The sequence below is a fragment of the Poromitra crassiceps genome, assembly GCF_964638095.1.
Source record: "Poromitra crassiceps genome assembly, chromosome: 29".
NCBI classification, from domain to species: domain Eukaryota; kingdom Metazoa; phylum Chordata; class Actinopteri; order Beryciformes; family Melamphaidae; genus Poromitra; species Poromitra crassiceps.
Genome location: NC_139641.1, coordinates 9,652,307 through 9,678,771, shown reverse-complemented (window position 1 = coordinate 9,678,771; position 26,465 = coordinate 9,652,307). Strand labels below are relative to the sequence as shown.

At 43.2% G+C, this 26,465-nt stretch overlaps 1 protein-coding gene across 1 annotated transcript in view; it reads left to right on the top strand.

Annotated features, from left to right (window-relative positions):
- Nucleotides 1-26,465, top strand: part of LOC310800169 (dynein axonemal heavy chain 5-like) — a gene marked incomplete at both ends in the record, with an annotated part of 678,223 nt that overhangs the window by 406,069 nt on the left and 245,689 nt on the right. Inside the window, 12 exons of the mRNA XM_083662754.1 lie at nt 1,482-1,700; nt 9,464-9,601; nt 11,026-11,202; nt 12,031-12,144; nt 13,127-13,234; nt 15,798-15,920; nt 16,691-16,906; nt 18,009-18,035; nt 18,615-18,722; nt 20,180-20,265; nt 22,694-22,901; nt 25,608-25,721. Coding sequence (XP_083518880.1) covers nt 1,482-1,700; nt 9,464-9,601; nt 11,026-11,202; nt 12,031-12,144; nt 13,127-13,234; nt 15,798-15,920; nt 16,691-16,906; nt 18,009-18,035; nt 18,615-18,722; nt 20,180-20,265; nt 22,694-22,901; nt 25,608-25,721 — 1,638 coding nt within the window. The remainder of the gene's footprint in view (nt 1-1,481; nt 1,701-9,463; nt 9,602-11,025; nt 11,203-12,030; nt 12,145-13,126; nt 13,235-15,797; nt 15,921-16,690; nt 16,907-18,008; nt 18,036-18,614; nt 18,723-20,179; nt 20,266-22,693; nt 22,902-25,607; nt 25,722-26,465) is intronic.

Sequence of the window (26,465 nt, the reverse complement as noted above, 5' to 3'; positions counted from 1 at the left end):
CTCCGTGTGTCTGTAACGTCCCTCGTCTGTTCAAACAAAGCAATGAAAAGGAGAGCGAGCATGCGATCAGATGCAGATCAGTGCCACCATGTTCAGCTTCTTTTTCTCGCGATATGAGATTTCATCTCAACGATACATATTGTCACGTTTTGATATCGCAATATATTGTGGGACGATATATTGTGACATCCCTACTAAATACATGTAAACGTTTTCAATCCATTAATTTCTCTATAGTCTATTCTTTAAAGCCTCTCTATACCTCACTATAATTTTTATTACAGTGTTGTCATTAAAAGGCCCACCTTGCAGCAACATAATTTAATTGATCGGCATTCACCCATCACTCATAGAGACACTGCATGAAATAGGCCACGCCCATCACGGGGGAAAAGCTCCGTTCATTTCCACACACCAGCGTCATTTTCCTTGAATTAAACATAGCTAAACGCTGTTGTGTGGTGGGGCTTCGCAGACAACAAATGTAAAAAATCGCCAATTAAAGTTTTTTGTACTCCTGAGCAAAACAAGGAAGTCATTGAGCATTCGCGAGAAGAAAATGTGGATTTAGCTGTCAAGGAAGTAAGTTGGAGTGTTCATCTTCCATATATATGATCTTTGTGTGCAACTACGTGACATAGGAGAACGCCAGCGCGTCTGATGCCATCTGTCTGACGTTACACCAGCGTTATTTTCATTCTTTTAAACATGCCTAAAAGCTCATGTCATAGTATTTCACTTCAGGCCACTGTGTGGGATCGTTTATCCAGCGTTGTTTGGGCAATGAAAAGGGACACTGCTCCAGGCCAACTGAGTTCATTTTCTCGATGTACCTTTCCCTCTCCGTTGGAGGAAGTGTACTGAAATAATCTTTTGACATTATCTAAAAAGAAAACTGTCCAAATCCCTGTAAAACCCTGCAAAACTATTTCTATCTGATGAGAGTTCCTCCGTTCGCCCCGGTTAGCCGCGGTTTGTTTTGCTAGCTGCAGTCGTCAGGCAGTGCTTCCTTGTATTTTCCCCCGTCTTGGTGGTGGCTTCTGAATGATGACGCGTTTCGCAGTGTCTCTATGCTTGTTGCCTTCTGCATTTCCTTCCAAAAACAGGTTTGGTCGCCATTTGCACTTTAGTTGCCACTGATGGTCTATTATGAGCATGACTGACCCCTTGTCTTACCAGTGTTGCAATTACAACTACTTATCTCCATCTCCGCTTCTTTGCATGCCGTCATCTGCTTCAATCTGCGCTGGTTAGGCGTAGCAGAGCCTGGCGGAGATCTGCACTCCACCCAGTGCGCTTTTCTAGTTAACAAATGTGAAACGGTTTGAATCGGTCAGGGGGGATGAAAGATCCTATACATGGGAAACACTGCCAGTTGTGATTCTCAGTAACCGATAAACTGTCAGAATTTATGGTCCAAACAAAACCTGTCCAGTGTCCAGCACAACACGATATATCTGTACGGTTGTGTCTTTTTCCAGGATGTGAACTTCAATATGTTGGACACCACGGAGGTGGGTCTGTTGAAGAGCGTGGAGCAGCTGCTGTCAGAGATCTTCATCCCCACGCTGAAGAAGATGAACCACGGCTGGGGAGAGCCGGCCAGCCCTCAGGCCCAGACTGTCAAACAGGACTTCATAGCATCGTTGGACAGCTTTGTGTCCGTCCTGGCCGGAGCACAGGAGAGCCTGCAGGAGAAGGTGAGGCACATAGGGGGGCCACTTCCTTTCCTTTTGTTGTTTGTCTGTGTTTTATGTCTGTCTCTGTTATGTTTTATGTTTGACCCATGCATTCTGTAAAGCGACTTTGAGTTCTTGAAAAGCGATATATAAAATAAATGTATTATTATTATTATTTATTATACACTCTTGTTATAGAGCTCAACAGTCATGTGACATGTATTGCCCCGGAAGTGAGTTTCCCATTAATTGTCTCCATAGACATTAAAAAAAAAACGTATATAAGGAGTTTTAAGGCTGGAACCAAGCCAACCCGTGACCTACTGAATCATGAGTGACCATAAAACATTTCACTTTGAGCAAAAACTGGCTCCATAGCTCAGTGGTAGAGCACTGGTCTTGTAAACCAGGGGTCGCGAGTTCGATCCTCGCTGGGGCCTGGGTTTCATTTTAAAGCGACCACTGCTCCTGGCCTGCCCCCTGGAGGAAAGGACAAGCCTGGATGGGGTCAAATGCAGAGGACATAATTTCACCGGCCACCATGAGTGTGTGTTGTGGCCGCATGCATGTGTTGAAGTGTGTTCGTGTGACAATAAAGACGGGCTTCCGTCTGAAATCGTGTTTTTTTTAAAACAAAAAATAGAGCTTGGGGAAAAAATAAATAAAACATTTTTTCCCCCCCCGGTGTTATTTTTTGTTTTTGCTCCAACTGAAATGTTTTATGGTCTCTCACGATTCACTAGGTCACGGGTTGGCTTAGTTCCAGCCTTAAAACTCGTTATATAAGAAAATGAATGGGAAACTCACTTCGGCTGTGATTGGCTGAGTCCCATTCAAAGCAGAGTTCTCTATCAGTTTCAGCCCGACCCGACCCAGGACCCAACGACCCAGCCTGACGAGCTCCGGCTGACAATTTATGCTAATAGGTTGGGCCGGGCTCAGGCTGAGCAAAAAAAGAAAATATTTTTGATGCATTTACAGTAGGCGAGATTAATACTCTCTTTATTCTTTCTCACTTTCGTCCATGCTTACACATGCACACATGCACACATGCACACACACACACTTAGAGTTCAGTTTCAGCCCTGTATACAAATTTGGCGTCGACCTCCCACTATCCAATCAGAGAAATGTTGACATTTTCCACCATGCATCCAGGGCTACAGGAGAGAGATAGAGGAAGGTAAAGGTAAAGTCCCACTGATTGTCACACAATGTGTGAAATTTGTTTTCCGCATTTGACCCATCCCCTGGGGGAGCGGTGAGCGGCAGCAGCGCCGCGCTCGGGAATCATATGGTGATCTAACCCCCCAATTCCAACCCTTTTGATGCTGAGTGCCAAGCAGGGAGGCAAATGGGTCCCATTTTTATAGTCTTTGGTATGACTCGGCCGGGGATCGAACTCACAACCTCCCAGTCTCAGGGCGGACACTCAGACCACAAGGCCACTGAGCTGAGGACAGTGGGGGTTCCAAGTTACTGACCAAACACTCTTATTTCAGCGATTGCTGTCAGAATATAGAGCCATTTAACACTTATTTTAACACAAAAACTTTGCTGAATACAGCTTTAACAACCTATACGCATTTGCATAGCAACCACTTTGTTTACCTACTGATGTGTTACTTACCACCATAGACTGTATATAAATATGGATGAAGCCACCGTGACATCACCAGCTGGTTTGTGGACTCCCGTTTTGAACAAGCCCCCAGGAATAGCGCTGGGCTGTGAAGCCATTTGAACATGGTGGCGAAGCTCTGTATTGCAAGTCACGTGACGCCATGCAGCCCAGAAAGGAAAATTCCCATCCACTTGCATGGGGACCCCGGCAGCTGTTAAACCCAGGGGGATTTTTTCCGGGTGTCACTCAAAGTATAAAACGACTCTTTTATTTATAAAAAATAAATAAATTATGGGGAATTTTTTCTTCAGAAGCCACTAAGAGCCGTATACGGGGGTATTTTCTTCATCTACATCTACATCCATGGGTGGGAGGGGTGGGAGACGTCATGGAACACGTCATGGCACACATGCACACTTCGCCTTGGGCTGCATGGTCAGGAAGTAAAACCAGGAAGAAAAAGCTTCCCCCCCCCCATTAAAAACATGCAGAAGATCAGATCGTCATCGTCATCCGACCAGTGACGACAACATCCGAAGTTGGTCCCCGGGCGCTGTACGAGAAAGCGACCACTGCTCCTGGCCTGCCCCCCGGAGGAAAGGACATGCCTGGATGGGTTAAATGCAGAGGACACTTTTCACCGGCCACCGTCAGCATGTGTGTGTTTGTGGCCCTCCGTGCATGTGTTGTGGTGTTCGTGTGACAATAAAGACGGGCTTGTCCGTCTGAAATCGTGTTTTTAAAAATTATATAGCATCTCATCATGCTATATGCTATATGCTATATGCTATATGCCAGCGATCCCCAAAGTCCGGACTCCGGTCCGCATCCGGACCCAGACGCCATCCTATCCGGACCGAGCCCTATAACCTACAAATCATTGAGAATTGTTACATTTCACCAAGCTTTTCTTTTTTAACCGGCACGTGCTTTCTACCCTTTACGGTACTGGTTTAATCTGCCAGGAAGCGCATAGACCAATGCATGCGCTGTAAATCATCACACGTGATGCTACTCAGCCAATCAAATATCCGATTCGATTCTGCCTGTTCCAGTCGGTTCCAGTGCTGCAGGCGAGAGATTGTCAGTGACACGGAGATATGAGAGAGATATAAGTCAATTCACATGGCGTGCTCAAAAGAAACGAGTAGACCGCAAAAACAAAGATTTCGTTTTAATCCGGAGCAGGCAGACTCTTAGATGTTCATTCATTGTTCTCACGGGCAGCTCTAAACCAGGCAGTATGTCTCATGTGAAGTGCGATGCGATCCTAACCTGTCTGTGAAAGCGCCACACGAGCAAACACACTCAAATCCAGACTGAGGGCACACTCACACATTCACTGCCCAACGGCATGTGACGTTTGTATTGCGAACGATCGACAGACAGACAGACAGACAGACAGACAGACAGACAGACAGACAGACAGACAGGCAGGCAGACAGACAGACAGACAGACAGACAGGCAGGCAGATAGATATATAGATAGATAGAGACAGACACTGAGACAGACAGATAGATAGATAGATAGATAAATAGATAGATAGATAGATAGATAGATAGATATATAGATAGATAGAGACAGACACTGAGACAGACAGATAGATAGATAGATAGATAGATAGAGACAGACACTGAGACAGATAGATAGATAGATAGATAGATAGATAGATAGATAGATAGATAGATAGATAGATAGATAGATAGATAGACAGACACTGAGACAGATAGATAGATAGATAGATAGAGACAGACACTGAGACAGATAGATAGATAGATAGATAGATAGGGAGCTCACTTCTCTCAAGAGAAAAGGTGGAGTTAAGGGAAGAAAAGAAGATTTTCTTTCTCAAATTAAAACACTTTTAAGATGCGCATTTTCCCAAAGCACTCTGTTGTATGTTATTTTTAAATGCAGCCATTATTTTACTTGAAATGAGAAAATAACATGTATTTATTATTAGTGTAGGCTAGTTATTTATAATTAATCCAGTTAAATATGAAATCAAAATAAACATTGTTGATGTTTATTTTGATTTAACAGTCAGTTGTTGACTACATACAGACATTGTACATTAGGCTACTGCAATTGAAGTAGCCTAAGTTCAATGGCACTGAATCATAACGCAAGCTATGTTACAATGTTCCGGACCTTTGCTTGAGGACATTTTCTCTAACTGGACCTCTAGGAATTTTAACACATTGACTGCCAGCCGTTTTTTTCTTGCTGTAGGTAGCTTCTGCCAAGCCGTTTTTTGAGGATTGTGGCTCATTTTACAAGAGCCGAGGATTATTTTCTGCTTGGAGTTTGTGAACATACAATATCTCAAAAGTACTAATAGAATGTGTACTTTCTCTGTCTAAAAGAGTTAGTTTGTAGAGTTAGTAGTTATGTAAGCATTAGCAGTTGAATACAGCATGGTTTTAGCATCAGAAAAAATATTCAGAGATAAACGGCTTTTTGTGAAATTCGATAGAACTGTCACTTTAACCATTCATTTTTGGCTCTCTCTCTCTCTCTCTCTCCCTCCCCCTCTCGCTCTCTCTCTCTCTCTCTCTCTCTCCCTTCCCCTCGCTCTCCCTCCCCCTCTCTCTCTCTCTCTCTCTCTCTCTCTCTCCCTCCCTCTCGCTCTCCCTCCCTCTCTCTCTCTCCCTCCCTCTCGGGAGGGAGACGCACTAGGTTTAATCCTAGTGAGAGGGGGAGAGGGAGAGAGAGAGAGAGAGAGAGAGGGAGGGAGGGAGAGAGAGAGAGCGAGAGAGAGAGAGAGAGAGAGGGAGAGAGCGAGATGGAGAGTTGCTTCAACTCCTCCCTCTTCTTGGCTGCAGCGGCCGTCACAGTCTAAGTGCTTTGCTGCTGCCTGTGCCTGTCTGCACGGCCGCTGTTTGAGGAAGTCGGCATGGACTTGCTCGCTTCTTGGAGTTTTGGTTGAGAGAAGCTTTTGCGATTCTGGTCATATTTATGCTGCGTGTTTCAAAGTGTGTTCCAACTGTAATCTATTATGTAAATTTGCAATCCCGCATCGCCAGCAATCAGCGCGAAAAAGAAAGCGTTTTCCCCCATCAATTTTCATGAGAATGGCTGGGGTGAGAATGGCGTGACAAGTTAAAACAAGGCCAGGTCGAAACCTGGCATAGGGCCGTTGTACCAATTTCGGTACCACGGTAAAAAAAACAGACTGATATTTCTTGAACATATTCTCCTTTATTAAAGTATGCAACCATTTTCAATGAACAAATGGCATGTAGCCTTCAACTTTAAAACAAAACAATGTGCTTCTGCTTACTTCTTCTTACATTCAACTCTGTATGGCAGTGAGTACAGACAGTGCAACACCAGTGGCATGTAGCCCTCAAGTATTTAATTTTATTATTATATTAAATATTATAATTTAATTTATTTCACAGAATTGCTGGAATCCTTTTTTTTCAACGGTGTATATTGGTATTTGATCGATGCATAGGAATTCTGCCAATGCCCTATCACACTTTCTTGCTTCATGCGAGTCATATTTCCTCTGCTTTTCAAAAACATCAGGAATTGTCTGCTGGGTGGTCTTTTGGGCTCCGCGACTTGTGCCTTCCTCTTCATCTTCATCTCTCGCATACTGTTAAATGGAAAGTAACGTCAGTGAGATTTACTAAAATAAAGAGATGATAAAGACAACTGCACATACACACATGTAGAGTGCAAGCAATTTTATGTAGCTAGTTTTAATTCACGGACATGTTTCACCCGAAAGAAGCTTGTATTTATTTTGATGCCATGTTGAACTATGGCTAAGTCCGGCTATTAGCCGTGTCCCATAATGTTTCCATTACAAACATTGCATGCACACGTGTTACACTATGCTAGCTAACGCTGTACCATGTATTAGCCGGGTCCCATAATGATTCCATTACAAAACACGTTAACGTGAGCGCAAACGTTTTTTGGTTACACAATTACACAATGCATTGGCAGCTATCTCAAAAACGAATGTGACAGGATAAGGTCTGTTTGATATGTTGTTAAACATGTTATTTTACACCGTTTGAAAGAAGTAACCCACCTTGAATTATTTGAACAGGTCTGGGTGCCTGTCTTTCAGCTGCTTGGCGAGATTGGATGTGCTACCCAGTTTGGTTTGGAACTCCCTTTCACACTTTTTGCAGATGGGACTTTGGGGACTGATATTTCCAAATGCGACTCTTTGCATTCTTCTTCTCAACAAGTTGAGTTGTTGGAATAGGACAGGAGCAGCCGCAACCGAATGCTGTCACATTCACAGCTGCTTTACATTAGGACAAAAAAGACGATACATGTCAACTCCTCAAAAATCGAATCAATAAATTCCTAGTCGGATCGAGAGAGGCACCAGACGGTGAAATGTCCGACGACGGCTCTTGTGGAACTCTCTGAACGAGCTAGCCACAATATTAGCCAGAGGTGCATTACCGCCACCTACCGGACTGGAAAGCGGAAAGACATTACATTGCCTGAATCCGTGCTAAAATGGTCTGGGCGACAGAGTGGAATGTAAGGGCCCTGCCGTGCATTCTGCACAACGGCCCCAAAAAATGCTTTCCTTCCTCTAGCCAGGAGAGCACTGTTGCCACTTAGTGGGTCGGTGGAATGGGTTGTAAACGTTCGGTGGCTCCAATAATTATATAAGAGATGTAAAAGGGTTAGATGCACAACCCACCGTCAAAAAAAAAAAATCGATGCCAAAAACGTGTAAACACGTTGTTGGCAGTCAACAGCTGGATTCTGAAAACGTGTTTACACGTTGTTGGCAGTGAATGTGTTAATTGAGTGCCCCTGCTATATGCTATATGCTATATGCTATATGCTATATTGAACAAGACTTGAAACCTGCAATTGAGAAACTCATTAGGAAAGACGTCTACTGAGGTAATAAATCAAGTGTGAAGTAGGGTCATTTTCCCATTGACTTCCATACAATTGGACTTCTTCTTGAAGCCACCGGAGTTTCCCCCTGCTGTCCATTAGAAAGAATGGAGGATTAAGGCATCTCCGCATTGGTTTTATAGCAGAGAGACACATGATGCTAAGACTTACAGTGATTTGTTTTGTCTCGTAGCCGTACTCAAATAATTGTAACCACCACCCTTTTCGGGCTAATAGAATACTGTGTGTAAGTAAAGAGTACACACAGGCATACATTTACATGTGCATGTAAACCACACATGGGCAACATACGGGCGCCCCCTGTGTGGCCCGCGATGGAATGCAATTTTTTATTTTTTTATAGTGCGCCTGAACGCAACATGCAAGATACCCGCTGAATAAGTGTCCAAATGTTCATGTCATTCTGGCCAATACTCCACTTCTGTTATAACATTTCAGTCTGGAATATGGAATATCTTTCAATAATCTTTATGACTAAAAGGCTAAAAGTAATCTCATGTGTAAGAAATGACTGTTCTACATTGAAGTAGAAATTTAAATAATTAACTTGTTGGTTTTGGATTTATTTAGCTTCAAGAGTGCATTTTTGTTCTTGTGTGACCCTCAACACAGGCTTTGAGAATCCCGGGCCACTTACTGATACTTATGCTTAAATTAACACACTCATATTCTGGTTTATTTCAAGAAAAACATTTCAGCTAGTGGAAATTCTAATTGGCTGGTAACTTTAAAATCTAGCAGCCATATTGGCAGGTGGTGAAAAAAGTTAATTTCAAGCCCTGCAGGGAGAGCAGGTGGTGACATAGGAGTGAGTGAGAAAAGGATCAAATATTGGTGGTTAAGACTGAATAATGACATCACAACTGTTAATTTAAAATGAGTTATTCCTCTAAACCTGGCTTCAAATGCACCAAATTTTTCACGCTGGTGCCGTTCAGCATTTTTTGTGGCCCTCTCTATCATCAAAGTTGCCCATCCATGGGTTACGGCATGACAATATTTGTTCGCCCCCCGGCAACAATCTGGGTTTCTCATGTGGCCCCCCATGAAAAATGCTTGGTTTGCCCACCCCTGAAACTCTCTCTGCCCACACACACACACACACACACACACACACACACACACACACACACACACACACACACACACACACACACACACACACACACACACACACACACACACACACACACACACACACACACACACAGACACAGCACAGGAATAAATAAGGTCATGGCTTTCCTGCAGGTGAACCTGAAGGAGTGTGACGTGTTTGACCTGCGGATGCTGAAAGGTCCATCAGACTACATGGCAGCAGCCAACAGCACAGAGACCACAGAGAAGATAGAGGCCTGCATGAAAGTCTGGATCAAACAGATAGAACAGGTAAGATGTGAACCGCAAAGTTGTTAAAAAAAAGTTTTGTTGCCAGTCAGATTTTTTAATTTGAAAATTTGAATTTGAAATTTGGTCACGATAATCGTGATGTGAAATTTTCATACCGTTACATCTCTAATCTGAATCATCTTGATTAGTTCACATTTTTCATTTTCACAAATGAACAGTGTGTGTCTTGCTGTTCCCCAACAAACTGAATCAATTTCCTAGCTTGTAAACCCTTTGAAATATCAATTTACATCAATTGTCCAGTATCATACACAAAGCACACACTACACACTCATTTTCATAGAGACAGTCCGCATGTCTGGGAACATCCACAAAATGTTAAACGGCTGGCGCGCGAGTGGGGTAAAACCGCCCATATATCTCATGGGCTGACTCACCAAAAGACGGTGCTGCGGCTCTAAACTACAGGTTTGGGGGTTCTAGAGCAGAACACAAGACGTCTGCTCAGATGTGCGTTTACTGCGGTGGTTAAATCCCCGATCGCATCTGCCTGGGCTGGGCTATCAGCTAAATTCTAACTTTGCTGAATGGATAGAACGGGGGAATTTACCCCACCCTGACCCCGCCCCCAGCCAGGCTGAGCCAGCTAACTAGCGTCTATTGTGGGTGTTCCTAGAGCCTGTATGGGCGTTCCCAGACATGCGGACTGTCTCTATGGCTTTGCAAACATATTACAATTAGACCAATAAGCAAAAAGAGCAAGGATATGCTCATGGACAATTAAATTCTAAATGTTGTATTTCATATTTCATACAAGCTGTAGGAATATGTGATTAATAATACAATACAATACAATACAATACAATACAATACCATACAATATAATATAATATTTCTGATCTCCTCAGTTTCACCAACTCTGCCATTTTATTATGCTCCTGGTAGAGATTTGGTGGTTGAAATACAGCTTTGTTACTTGACCTCCCCTAGGACAGAGGTTCTCAAATCTTTTTCGGCCCAGGACCCCTTACAAGATAGAAAATATACCGGGGACCCCCTCAATTCTGATTTGTGATTTTGGGCTAAGCTTAATTGTTTCCACGGTAACATGCTTGACTTTTAAATTGATAGGTTTGTTAGATTAGAATGTAAGACATGAAACATTTTAGATTTAAAGCATACAATATTTTCGTTGAATTATGAAGCTTTTGCAACAACAAAAAAAGTTTTTATTTTTATTTTCCTGAAAACTTTTCGCGGACCCCCTGGCAAAGTGCCACGGACCCCTGGGGGTCCCCGGACCACATTTGAGAACCACTGACCTAGGTCACTTTGCACCATTTAATGCCCCCAATTCATTCAAGTGCCATCAGGGAGGGGTGCACAATTCCATCCAGGGAAAGCAAAGGAGAAACTGCAGAAAGGGTCCTTGAACAGTCAAAGTGTGTCACTTTGCTCTCCAGGTCCTCGCTGAGAGTGACCAGTTGAGGAAGGAGGCAGATGACCTGGGCCCCCGGGCTGAGTTGGACCACTGGAAGAAACGCATGTCCCGCTTCAACTACCTTCTGGACCAGCTCAAGAGCACTGATGTCAAGGCTGTACTGGGCGTACTCATGATGGCCAAGTCTAAACTCATCAAGGTTAGGAACTGCTGTAACTGCTGCTGAGTCTTAGCCATTCAATAACTGTACAGAAAAAGGTATGATTGTAATCAGTGTTGGGGGTAACTCATTACAAAAGTAACATATTACATGTAATATATTACTTTTAGCAGTAACTCAGTAATATAACTTATTACTTATAGGATTTCAGTAATATTATACCGGTTACTTTGTCAAGTAACTCAAGTTACAAATTGAGTTACATTTTATTAAATCAAAGCACATATTTAAAAAGGATACAATCATTTCCTAATCAAACTGTGTGTGCTTATGCAAATAACCACTATAGATGACAATAACAAAGGAAAAGAATAACATTTAGAATTTTGGATGGTTTACACTGACTTCAAGGCGGTTGAAATTATTTTTCGGGATGGTTCCGGAGAGGCGATGTCATTCTGCTGCTGCTGTTGTTTTGGTAAAAGTAATGCAAAAGTAGTGTAATAAGTAACGAGTTACTCTACACAGACAGTAATATTGTAAAGTAACTTATTACTTTCAAATGAAACTAACTAGTAATATGTAGTATATTACATTTTAAAAGTAACTTGCCCAACACTGATTGTAATGGATTTAGCAGCAGCTGTCACAGGAAAATGTATTTAGACTTGTGAATGGAATTCTACAGAAATCTTGTCAGGCAAAGTTTGCTGCTAAGCCTGGGAATTTGGCTTTCTGGAAATGTAATATTCCTGCAGGGAAATTATGATATTCTGTCATTTTGATGTTGACTTGTGATGTGACACACATATAGTCTTATATTAAATACAAATACAATACAATGAATGTTTCCATCTGTCTGTCTAGTCTTGGCGAGAGCTCGACACAAGGATCACTGACTCAGCCAACGAGGCCAAAGACAACGTCAAGTACCTGTACAGCTTGGAGAAGTTCTGTGACCCACTCTACAACAGCGACCCGGTGAGAAAACACTTTGATTCACTTTAAATAGTTTTGTTTTTTTAATGATTTATTTATGGGATTTTTCAAGTTTACACAAACAAAACACGTACATCACAACACAACACACATAACTTCACAGTTACAGCAAAACAACATATCCACGAGGGGGGGGGGGGGGATACCATACAGAGAAAAAAGTAAATAAATAATATTAAATAAGATAAACAACAAGGGGGGGGGGGGGGGGGGTAGACATAATTAAGGATAAAAAGAGGTCAGTAGAAGTAGCTTATACAGAGGTCAGATACTGTAGATCGGGGTCAAGACTAGATCAAGAGGGACCAGAGGTTCTTCAGTCCGGAGCTGGCGGGATAATTTGGATTCCCTTTACATATTGTGAAAAAGGCTGGCAGATTTGATAGTACTTGTGCAGGGAGCCTCGTAGGGTGTGCTTAATTTTCTCCAGCTGCATAAAATGCAGCACGTCCCCCCACCCACCGAGGATGAGTGGGAGCGTAGGGACCCTTCCAATTCATTAGAATTGATCGCCTCGCTAGAACAGTTAGAAAAGCCACAAAATCTAACAAGTATTTGGGCAGAGGAGTCCCAGCTGGCAGGACTCCAAACAGTGCAGCAATTGGGGATGGCTCAATGGGCACCGAAGTGACCTTAGATAAAGTATCAAAAACAGATTCCCAGTAGGAAGAGAGAGAGGGACACAGGCAGCCAAAACATATGACAAAGATCTGCAGGAGCTTGCCGACATTTATCACACGTGGGATTAAATATGTCTTAACAGCAGTTTGAATCCATTGTATTGCTGTCAAACTCTCTTTAGTTTGTGGGAAATGGTGTGGCATACATTATCATAATTCAGTATTAAGATTTTACGAAAATGTCTTTGGCTTTTATGCTAGAACATCAGGTCACATCTGTGTGCAAGTCCACCTGGTAAGTGCTATTTACAAATGTACAAAGTAGGTTTTGTGTTTGAGCGCAGGTGTCCATGGTGGATGCAATCCCAGGTCTGATCAATGCCATTAGGATGATTCACGGCATCTCTCGCTACTACAACACATCTGAGAAAATCACATCACTCTTTGTCAAGGTAGGTATGGCTGCTATCCTGCACGAGTGATGGTATGAAACAATCCCTAATAGAACTGTATTACAGTCAAGGATGGGACTCCAGTGTCCATTGTCTTCATTTGAACCCATTCAAATGTCGGCTAAATGGCTTGTATATTTATCATCTTTAAAGCAGCTACGAGCAAGATTTTCGATTGTTATTAAACAGTATAATTATAATATTGATGCATCACATCTGACCTATAATAGTAGCTGAGACTAGGGATGTTCATCAATTATCGAAAATCGATAATCGATCGTTAACACATTCAGTGCCAGCGACGCCATATGGCGTCATTAGAAATTTACCGTACAGTGCCAGCGACGCCAAATGGCGTCATAACTCGATTTTTTTTTTTTGACGGGGGGGTGTCGATCTATGCCTCTTACATCGCCTCTTACAATATTCAGAGGTATTGAATGTGTCTAACCTATTTTACAGAACCCTTAGGTGGCGACAGCGCTCTCCAGATGAGAGAACGTGGAGTGAAACACACAGAAGAAGTCATTGGGGGGAAGGAAATCGCATCGCATCCGTCCGTATGCAGCGGCTTCATTGAAGCAACGTTTAGCTGTGCCCCTGCAGCAGCCAATCTGCTATCACAATTGAGCACCTCGATGTCCGCTGCAACAGCCTCCGTGTCCGCTGCAACACATGATCAGCCGTGGATTTGTTATTATTCTCAACTCGAAGCATGGGAGCTGGTACACGCGGCTGTAAAAAAGCAGGATCTAGCAGACTTTTTCAGTGCTGAGCACAGGCAGAGAAAACGAGAAAACAGCAGAGCAGAGAGACACTCCTCCCACAACGGGGGGGGGGGGGGAGGAGGAGGGGGGGAGGTGGGCACGCAGAGCCAAGTACACAACACAGACCCAGACAGCAGGACAGGGTTGGCAAACGCAAGCCAGAATATCCGATGCCCACCAGCAGCAAAAGATCAGCAAGAAGCTGCAACCAGCAGCGCATGCAGGCGCCAGCGCTGCTGGTTTCAGCTAAAAATATTATTCTTCCAAACAAAATTCCCTTGCCTTCACTGTTTTATTGAAGGAAATTATTTTTGAGGTGTGACTACATCAGAAAATTAGCTTCAGAGTCAGTGATGTGCTTGAAATGTTTAATTTCACAAAAGGCTCATTATCTCAGCTCGTAGAAAAAAAGCTCTTTTTTTCGTTCAATCAAGCTATCTTCTCCGGCTCATAACTAAAGAACGGAAAATGGGATCAATAAACTTTTTTTTGCAGGTGATAGAAGAGAGTCTCATCGTTATTTGTGCGTGTTCAGTGTTTACATAGTAATTATTAAAGAAATTATATGACTGTTTTAAAATGCATTGCGGCCTATGTGGCACAGCAAGCAACCTTTTGCCCAAGGGCCGTGGCACTGAAAGTGTTAAGGATTGGAATCGATCCTGTGGCATTTGGATCGATTTTTTAATTATTAATTTTTTTTTTTTTTTTTTTTTTTTTTTTTTTGGACTAGGTTTGGGTGGAAATCGTTCCTCCTCGCCCCACTCCATTGCACAGCCGACTAACGTGAGGTGGAGCTTCATATAGTCTCTAGTTTTCTGGCTGGGCACGGGCCTTTGTGCCAACAAAACTGTTTTAAACATGATAAATTCACACCGGCATGCGCCGGGGACAGCAGTGTTGGAGAGGAGACACATTGAAATAAAGAGTTCATTGAGGAGAACACGTTTTCTTTCGTATTTTCTGCCATAGGCATTCATTTTGTTAAAAAAAAAAAAAAAAAAAAAAAAAAAAAAATTGAAAATATTGAAAATTTTCTAAGTATTAATAAAATCGATAATCGATAATTGATCGTTAATTCTCACCGATTATCGATTTTGGAAAATTTTCAAAATGAACATCCCTAGCTGAGACCAAAGCCGTGTGAATCGGAGATTGCTCTCTTGATGATTATAGAGTCTGTGTCTGTCTACCGGCGGGCCGGATAAACCCGGAAGTGAAACGGTTTACGGCAGCTGCTTGCCTTCAACCGTTTCGCTCTGCCTAGCAACAGACCATAAACACGGAGAACGCCATGCAGGGGCTTGCTACTCTCGCGAACATCTCTCGTTATATTCTAACAGTTTGTTTGGAAGTAATTTAGTTATTTTGTGGTTATGGCCGAAGTGGCTGCCGCAAACCGTTTCATTTCACTTCCTGATCTGCCCCGCGGCCGCAGACAGACTAATCGTCAAGACAACACTGGCCGATTCACTCGCGGTTCAAGCGAGACTACTCTGCGTTGGTCTCGTCTACTATTAGAGGTAAGATGTGAGGCATCGATATTAAATTTAGACTGTTTAATAACAATCGAAAATCTTGCTCGTAGCTGCTTAAATACATATTGGGATGATTCACTGATCATATTACAGCACCCATAGAAAATAATTTGTCCATTTGCCACTTGCTCAGCAAAATGTTCACAGTAATAGTTTGCTAATGTTAAGACATGTTATAGATTCCTAGTCGTGTCTGCTTGGCTCCAGAATGAGGTGTTGCCACTGTCTTTCCATCTCCATGTGGCTCATTATCTTCAGGTGACCAACCAGATGATCACAGCCTGCAAGGCCTACATCACTAACAACCACTCTGCGTCTCTATGGGACCAGCCTCAGGAGCACGTGGCCGAAAAAATCAAAGCTGCTATCCACCTGAACCAGGTACTGGGCTCTGCCCGTTGTTGGGGTGTTATGCCTGCACTTATTTTACATTATAAATCACAAATTTATTTTGTATGTTTAAGTTCTTATTTGATGTTGGTTTGCAGCAGGGCACATATGTGTTCTCTGACAAAACTATTCAGTGTGGTTGAGAATCAGAATCAGAATCACTTTTATTGCCACAGTATGCAAGAAGTTACATACGAGGAATTTGTCTTAGTGTCTGTATGCAGCGTAGCGGTCACATCAATATACAGGGATAAGAAGTAGGAAGATAACTAAAGACAATCACAAAGTTGCAAGTGCAATCAAATCGAGTAAATATATACAATATGTACATGAGTGGTGAAGTGTTCTGTGGATGATAAATATGAATTTACGTTGGATTTACATGAGATTTACAGACTGAGTTAAATATACGTTAAATAGGCAGTGGATTTACATGAATTTACAGTCAGAGTTAAATAAGAGTTTACATTGAATGTACATTAAATTTACAGGCTAAGTTAAATAGGCATTAAATGTGCAGGGAAGAAGATGATCAAACAAGCTGAACCTTGGCTTCTTGTTACTGTACCACCTTAACCCATTGATACCTGATGCAGCATTTGCGTGTATATCCCTCATTTGTGTGTGTATCCCTTTAAGACCACGAACCGCGGTTTGCGGTCTTAAAGGGATACACACACAAATGCTGCATCAGGTATCAATGGGTTAAGGGGAAATGGAAGAGGTCTGTCTTGTTACATCTGCCAAACTGTGTCCTCTAGGAGTACCAGCGGTGTTTCCACAAGACCAAGGAGAAGCTGGAACAGACTCCATCAGAGAGACAGTTTGACTTCAGCGAGATGTACATCTTTGGGAAGTTTGACACGTTCCAACGACGGCTCAACAAGATCCTGGAGATGTTCGGCACCATTTCCACCTACTCTGCCCTGCAGGACTCCAAGATAGAAGGTCTGGAGACCATGGTCACCAGGTTTCAGGTGGGTACAGTCACAGAGAGATGTTTGACCTTTGACCTTTTTGATGACACAGGAAGGCATTCGTGGGTTTTATGTTTAGTAAACAGATCATGCTAAATTGTTCTGCACCATATAGTGTTGGTTTGGAATCTATAGACCTTATTCGCTAACCCTGGACGGCACCATATTGTTGACATACCGTCCTGCGCGCACACAGCGCTGCAGCTGACAACTAGTAACAGCCTTATTGTCGTTTCTGTTCCATTGCAAAATAGCGATGGTGATGACAGCAATAAAAACCCCACAGTTGTTGTTTGTATGCTGCCGTTAATGCCTGTAATAATAAACAAAAGAAAAAACGAGGTGAACAGACTTTGCTGTGAGGAGCTGTCAGAAAGTTTCACCTGTCTCTCCCAACTATCCACACATCTCTCCTGTGCTGCTGACGTATCCTCCGTCTCGCTCCCTTCACGTCTGTGGACGGTAGAGATAGAAACAAACCACGGGGACTTTATTGCTGTCATTACTACAGCCATGCCTAACGCAGGTCACCATCCAAACACAATTGGAATGATACAGGTAACGCTAACGGCAGCTAGCTTCCTATAAACGCTGCTCCACATAGGCTGTCACTTGAGAGCTGCAGCGCTATGTCGACAATATGGCGGCGGTGGGCGTGCCCGTACGTGAGTGACGTCAATCGAATAAGGTCTATTCTCCATTTTGAAAGAGTGATGGGTGTTTCAAAGAGCTCAAAAGAGACAGGGAACATGAATTATACATGTACAGTATATTGTGGTGGCATGAATAGATACTCTATTTGAAAGTGGCATCACTGAGAACATCACTGAATTTGACAATTCAAATGACGTTTTGGTAATTCTCTGACGGTGAACATTGAATAGTATTTCCTATAGTTAGACACTTGAGATTGAAATGGAAATGGTAAAAATACTGTATGATTGTAGTATGCAGAAGGGTTTACAAAAAAATATGTCTCTAGATGTTCATTTTTGGGTGACTAAACTTCCCCCTGTGAGTGTGTAGTACTGTGAGTGTGTACCTGTGAGTGTGTAGTAATATGAGCTATCTGTCTTTTTCTGCCTTTGCCTTGGATGGACAGACTGCAGAAATGCAGGGGAAATGGGAGGTAACATTTCACCACAGTAATTTTTTTTATTTTGTTATTTTGACAATTACACGGCCCATCTTCATCTTAGTTCTAAGCATGCAGCTGTAATATTCATATGCATGAAATAACTACGTAACATTAAATACTAATTATTAACTCTATGGAAGTTCAGAGAACCAGATCCAACATTTGTTGTCCATATCACATCGGGGGGTGATATGGACAACATATGAATCGGACAAAAATAATTTTTTGTCCGATTCATCTAGTTGCAGAGCCTTCATGGCTTGAATACTAAGGTGTAGATGGAACTAGATGAAAATAGATGACAAAGTCCTCATCCTTTTTGAAAAGGTGATAGTGGTCAGCAGTCTCGACATATTTGATGGTAAGCTCTAAGCTGCTATGTGGTGTTAAATTACCATTATCATTAGGATAATGTTCTCTGTTCTCCCTTTGCTATTGTGAAAGATGTCCTCCTACAGCTCTCACTGTACACACTCTTGGTAGAAAAATGACTCTGTGTGTGTGTGTGTGTGTGCGTGTGTGTGTGTGTGTGTGTGTGTGTGTGTGCGTATGTGTGTGTGTGTGTTCCAGGCTATTGTGCTTAACATGAAGAATAAACATTACAGTTTCCTAGACCAGAGAAGAACTGACTTTGATGTGGACTATGACGAGTTCTGTAAAAGCACCACTGAGCTCCATGTAAGTATATTATAAACAACACTAATTCATTAATTTTGTACAATTACCAATATCCATGATGTAGATAAGTGTATTTGAATAGTCAGGTCACCTATGAGCAGTGTTGGGAAAGTTACTTTCAAAATGTAATATACTACATATTACTAGTTACTTTAATTTGAAAGTAATAAGTTACTTTACAATATTACTTTCTGTGTAGAGTAATTCGTTACTTATTACACTACTTTTGCATTACTTTGACCAAAACAACAGCAGCAGCAGAATGACATCGCCACCCCGGAACCATCCCGCAAAATAATTTCAACCGCCTTGAAATCAGTGTAAACAATCCAAAATTCTAAATGTTATTCTCTTCCTTTGTTATTGTCATCTATAGTGGTAATTTGCATAAAAACACACAGTTTGATTAGGAAATGATTGTATCTTTTTTTAAATATGTGCTTTGATTTAATCAAAGTAACTCAATTTGTAACTTGAGTTACTTGACAAAGTAACTGGTATAATATTACTGAAATCCTATAAGTAATGTTATATTACTGAGTTACTGCTAAAAGTAATCTATTACATGTAATATGTTACTTTTGTAATGAGTTACCCCCAACACTGCCTATGGGTGCTTTTTGGATGTTGTTGATGTTTCCAGCCACACACTGCAATGAGCATCTTACAGTAGCCTATATGGGTCAATGCATTTAATATGTGCTCTCAAGTGGTGGGTCTGATTGCCATGCACTGGAATGATTGATCAGTGTTTTTGCCTCTGTGCTTACCAGTGTTGGGGGTAACTCATTACAAAAGTAATATATTACATGTAATATATTACTTTTAGCAATAACTCGGTAATATAACTTATTACTTATAGGATTTCAGTAATATTATACCAGTTACTTTGTCAAGTAACTCAAGTTACAAATTGAGCTTTTTTTAGTACATATTTTTTTTAGTACATATTTAAATAAAGATATAATCATTTCCTAATCAAACTGTGTTTTTATGCAAATAACCACTATAGATGACAATAACATAGGAAAATAATAACATTTAGAATTTTGGATGGTTTACACTGACTTCAAGACGGTTGAAATTATTTTTCGGGATGGTTCCGGGGCGGCAATGTCATTCTGCTGCTGCTGTTGTTTTGGTGAAAGTAATGCAAAAGTAGTGTAATAAGTAACTAGTTACTCTACACAGACGGTAATATTGTAAAGTAACTTATTACTTTACAATGAAAGTAACTAGTAATATGTAGTATATTACATTTTGAAAGTAACTTGCCCAACACTGGTGCTTACCTTGGTATATGTAAGATACAAATATTTCACTGACTTGGAAATATAGAAGTATAGGTTTGTCCCCATGCAGATCTAAATTATTCTGGTCAAATACTTTTCTCTTGTATGTAAAAAGTGCCCACAATCTCTGTCACCATGTTTTGTTGCTTATCTTGGTATTTCCAGAATCAGCTGAAGAGTTTCATGGATAGCACGTTTGAAAAGATTCAGAATACAGAGAGAGCCCTAAATGTGCTGAAGAAATTTGAAAGGTAAATCCTCTGTTGAATGCTTCCTTACCTCTTACCCACCCTCAGTTTTATCCATCGTCTACCTAAGCCAGTGGTTATCAATCCCCATCCTCAGGATAGAGTACAGCTGGTTTTCTATTATTCCAGCTAGTTCATTGCAATTAAATGCATCCACCTGGCATGTGAGTGCCATTTAACCACGTATTATGCATGCTAATAGTGAGGTCTCTAGACCATAGTTCAAGCAGAAGGCCATTCGTGCATAATCTAATCCGATCACCCCTGACGTCAATCAAGTTCTAGTATGACGTGGTCAGTCAAAGTCTTAGTATGACGTCCGTAATGACGTCAGATATGACGTCAGTTAATTCTCATATATATAGCAAGGGTTCTACGTCACCTCTCTCTCTCTGGCCGATCATAACAGCAGCAGCTTCACAGCAGTCCATCTCCCTTGAGCCCTCCTCCGGAGCGTTGTTTTGCCCCACCCACCTCCCCAGTCCGCCACCAACGAGTCGTGACTCCTGATCCCCCACGGGGGGGGGATCTCCTAGCCTAAGCAGATGCCCTCCTCTTGCCTCAAGAGCAGCGCCACTGGCTAATGGAGTCATGCGCCAAAGCATTTGCCATGCATGCCGATTGCTAAATAAAGTTTGTTAAATCCTACGAACTGGCCTCTCATGATTGAATTTGATTTATAATAGTTATTTTTTGTTCTAATTACATGCTATGTTCAAGCTTTAATTTACTCTAGTTGCAATGTCATATGCCTATTACAGTTATTGTTTGCGACAGTGGGTGGCACTGTCAAGCCAAGCCAGAACAGGAGGAAATCTGCAGCAGATAACATCGCAACAAGTTTTTGACCGTGTAGACTGATTTAGATCATTTTAGAGTAACCATACGTGTTTATTTACTTTTTGTAGAATATATTTTTGTGGTAATGGACCATACTTGCAACTGGAAATAAATGTTCACGTTCAACTCTGCCTGGACTTGTAATTACGGTACACGTTTTTGCAAGAAAAGTGGATTTTAAGAACACGAGTAAAAACAAGATACTCTGCAGATTAGGTGGCATAGGAATGTGGAAACAAGAAAACGGCCACCGTATGGCATCTCACATGTAGATAAGATTAAGATTAAATATTAAACCGGATGGACAAACCCTGTCTTTATTTGTCACCAACACCATTTGGCATGCGCACACGTGCACGGCAGCCAGTACACACACACGCACACACACACACACACACACACACACACGCACATGCTTTGGAGGCGCCGTGGAAATTTGTCCTCCGCATTTGACCCATCCTGGCTCATCCTCCATGGTTCAGGCCAGGAGCGGTGGGCAGCTGCAGTGAAGCGCCTGAGGAGTTGGTCAGACGATAGTGTTGCTGGCCAGCCTCTCCTCCCTTCTGTAAGAGGAGTCTGGCTGCGTGGAAACAGGCTGCTGGCATAAGCCCCTCCCCTGCTCTACAGCTGCTCTCCCATTGGAGGCGTCCATTTCAGTCGCCGCCGGATTTCCACTCCCCGCTTATTACAAGCTCTGTCATTGGCTCAGACCAATGTCAATCAGAGCGGCTTCCGCTCCCTCCTCCCTGTGTGTCGCTGTAAATAGTAGTAGTCATAGTAAATAGTAAATAGTCAGGTGAAAAGAAGCGGCTGGCTAACTGCCCATGTCTCGGAGGAAGCATGGAGCCAGTTTAGGCTCTCCCCAGATCGGCAGAGGGTGGAGCAGCAACCAGGATAAATAAATTAAAATTTGTACTAATGGGGGTTAAAAATGGGATAAAAAATCGGGGGGAAAATTATAGAAAAAAAAAGAAAACAACAACGCTAACTAGCTAGCAGGCTAACGGCAACAAGCTAACGGCAGTTCGCTCGTTGCTACACGCTGAAAATGGCAAGTTGGATTGTTGGAAAGTATTTTCCAAGGGCACTGCCGCTAAGCGCCGCCCATCGCAATTCCAGAATGGGGACCAGCGCTGACAGACTCCTCTCATGGAAGGGAGGGGAGGCTGGCCAGCGAGACTAGTGGATGTTATATATGGAGGAGCACGGGGAGAACATGCAAACTGAGCACATGGGGGACACACACCCTCAGCGCCCACAGCGACCCAGGTGGGAATCGAACCCAGGACCTTCTAGCTGTGAGGCGACAGCGCTACCACTGCGCCACCATCCCCCCCCCCCCCAAGTCCCTGATTAGAATGAAAACCAGAAGCTCTCTGGGTCCTGAGGACCAGGATTGAGAACCACTGACGTAAAAACCATCTCTCTATGCTCCATGACATGTAAAACTGTATTTACTCAGAAGACTCCTGATTTCACTCACATTCCATTTAATTAATTCTTCTTGGTCATCACACTTTGCATTTAATTGTAAAAATGATTTTTTAATGTATTTTCTTTTTCTTTTTCTTTTTTACTTACTGAAAAACAGACTGGGCATCCCTGACCTTGGCATTGAGGAGAAGTACCAGCGCATTCTGCAGAACTACGGACGGGACATTGAGATGGTCTCTCGGATCTACACCAAACAGAAAGTGGACCCTCCCGTTGGGCGAGACCTCCCGCCGGTGGGCGGCCGGATCCTGTGGTCCCGCCAGCTGTACCGCAGGATCCAGGACCCCATGGACCTGTTTCAACAGGTTCTACTGAATATATATGTCTTTCTACAGTGAAACTGAGCAGGGTTTTAAATCACAGCTCCTCACTGTCCCAAAAGGGAGCCGCAGGAATGAGTCCGCAAGTATACTTCCGGGTTCGTGAGAGGAAAAGCCTATGGGATTTGACATGGGGGCAGTAGCGGAGCGTACACCGGGGCAGAGGGTGCACCCGCCCCGGGCCCACTCGTCAGTGGGCCCCCATCAAAAAAACAAAAAAAAACAAAATTGCATGCCAGGCCAGGCCAGGCCTGAGTGTGAGAGCAATTCAATCAATAGACAATAACATTGGTGTGTTTAAAATTAGATATTCCACTAAATATGGCTAATTTTCTTCGCCGCCGGCCTTAATTGATTTTTTTTTATCTACAAGTTTCTTGTAGATCATCAAGAAACTTTAAATGAATAACGTTAGATGTGTTTAACAGAGCTGTATCGGGTCTAGCAGCTGATCAGCAGCTCAGACAGCCTCAAACACCAGGTGATTGACAGCTCTATAATTCTCAAAATAGCAGTGGATGGAAACGCGCATTGTTTCGCATTTTATTTTGCAGACTTTCTGAAAATTCGATTAAAAGTTACGATACATTTGGATGGAAACCCAGCTTCTGTCTCTGTCTCTCTCCCTCTGTGTGTGTGTCTCTCTCTCTCTCTCTCTCACACACACACACACACACACACACACACACACACACACACCCACCCTTCCTCTCTCTCTCTATCTCCATCCCATCCCCTGTCCCCTGCTCCTTCCGAGGCAACCAGCGCAGCGCAGCATGCGCTCCCGTCTCCGGGATGCGCTCACATTCAGTAAAACAAGTTTGGTGATTCTACTCATGTGCCTGCCGATGTACGATGTTAAGTTCAGCGTGGGCATTTCCTCACTCATCACTGTACGACACACTGGCTGCAGCAGCTCTGACAAATGCACGCCTCGGTGCCTGCGCGGAGCACACACGCAATCTGCGGAGGTCTGCCTCCTGCAGTACCTCGCTCAACCATGTCTCAGCTTTTTTCTGTGGCGCTCTGCAGCTGTGGCTGAGAGACTGTGCATGATGCTGTAATTATTTCGACCGCAAGCATGACGCACTGATAGCTAAAAACATTGCAAACTATTTATTTTTATTTATTTTTATTATTTTCCCCCCGATTGTTTTATCCCAATTTTATCCCCCATTAGTGCAAATTTAATTTATTTATCCTGGTTGCTGCTCCACCCTCTGCCGATCTGGGGAGAGCCGAAACTGGCTCCATGCTTCCTCCGAGACATGGACAGTTAGCCAGCCGCTTCTTTTCACCTGACAGGGGAAGCTTCACCGGTAGGACATAGCACGTGGGAGGTTCACGCTATTCCAACCAGTTCCCCTCCCTCCGAACAGGCGCCCTTAATGACCAGAGGAGGAACCACATTAGCAACCAGGATATTGCATGTTTTGGTGAAGGGGGTTCCTATATGAAGGAAACCCCCGGGAGGCACGGGGAGAACATGCAAACTCCACACAGAAAGGCCCTTTTGACGACCCCACCCGGGCGGTGGGCACTCGAGGACATGCGGACGGGCACACATTCCTTCAGCGTTCACAGCGTCCCAGGTGGGAATCGAACCCAGGACCTTCGAGCTGTGAGGCGATAGCGCTTACCACTGCCACACCGTAACCCCGAAAACTATTTATTTTGGAACACTGAAAGCGCACCGCATATCAGCCTGCACGTGAAAGAGAGGGGGGAATATTGCTGGTGAGATCTAGCCTAGATCAAGATCTAAAGCTCTGACAGTTTATCTGCTGTGAAGGCAATCCATTATTTCAGATAACTAGCCTACTACAAACGTGTGAAGTTGTCTTTGGTGCTCACCTGATAAACCATGTGTGTGTTAGTGTGTGGGATTAGACTTGCTATGTGCGTGCACGTGATTCATGCTTGTGCATGTTAATGAGCAGGGCCTGGCACGCGAGGTTCGCACAGGGCCTCGCACCCCCCTTGCTGGTCCTACACAGGGCCGCCCATAAAGGGGGGTAAAGGGGTAAGCTTCCAGGGGCATCGCCACTAGGGGGGGGCATTGGAGCCAGGCAAAAAAAAAAAAAAAAAAAGCACTAAAATATATCTCCCATCCTGAAAATGCGGCAACTAATTTATTTTTTTGCAAGGAGTCGAACAAATACACAAAACACAGCAGCAGTAACAAGGCATGCTTGGGCAGGAGTGCTCCTGTGGAAAATAGTGCCATTCTGATGTAATCCCCCATCCGACCAGTGCAGTGAGAGGCAGCAATGTGCCGCAAGGCATCTAGTCTGCCGGAAAGCCAAAACAAGAAGAAGAAGAAGAACAAGGCAGGCGGACCATTTTGCTTGGTGGCAACAGCAGCTAGAGTTTATGGTGTAACACACAGCAAACAAGACAAGGCCGGTGATGGCAAAATGCCAGGAGCAAAACAAAAGTCAGGGTGCCAAAATCGCAAGGCAAAAAAAAAGCGGGAGCAGGCAAGGGCTTTAGACCCAAATAATAATCTGTTAACACACTTTTTTCATGCGTTGATATGAGTAAATTGCGTGCGGGGGAGGGGGGGGCATAGTGGCTGGACCCTTCCAAGGGCACTGCCATCTCTCTGGGCGGCCCTGGTCCTACACCATACATCTCCCCATCCAGCATGTCCTATCTCACACCGTCCCATGATTCTCCTTCCCTGATCAGCATCCAGGAGTTCTGTCTACACCAGAAGCTAAGAGGATCATCAGGAACTACAACCGGGTGGCCAGGGTTCTGCTGGAGTTTGAGATGCTTTACCATCATGGCTGGATGAAACAGGTGAGAGAGAGGAAATATCATGTTGGTCGCGTAGACATAAAAGTCTGAATGCCTTATGCTTAATAAGGTCAACAATAAAAAATATATAAATAAATAAATACATCAGAATCCCTTTATTACATACGAGGAATTTTGTCTTAAGCTGTGTTCACACCGAAATATTTATTTTTCTCTCTGTCGCTCGACTGAACTTTGGAATCGCTCTGTCGCTCTGTTTAAATCGCTCATCAACAGGCACAATAATTGACGGACATCATGGGGCTATAACTTTACGCAATGTCATGATGTTTGTCCACTACGAGCCACCGTAGTTGTTTACAAGCTAAGCCTATCAGCGTGCTCCTAACGTGAGCTCTATACCGGTAGTACAGACTTCACTTCATGTCAGCTGTCAGCCTGTCAATCAGCTGTCAATGCGGTTTGTTGCCACACAATAAACCAGCGGTTTGTTCCAAGCCAGTGTGATCCTTGACTCAGTCTCACACGGCAGCCAATCAGCGTTGAACAGCGAGCGACTGATGCCAGCGTCATTTCGCTCGAGTTGGGATATTTCATCTCGGGCGACGAGCGTATTTTCACCCTATCGCTCTGTCTCTGTCGCTCGGACGCCCAGAGATTTTTCTCCCGGGCGAATATACGCTCAATCGCTCGTTTGCATTGACTTTGTGCATTGACTTTTGAACGCAGCTTAAGTGTCTGTATGCAGCGTAGCGGTTCTGTCAATATTCAGAGATAAAGAAGTAG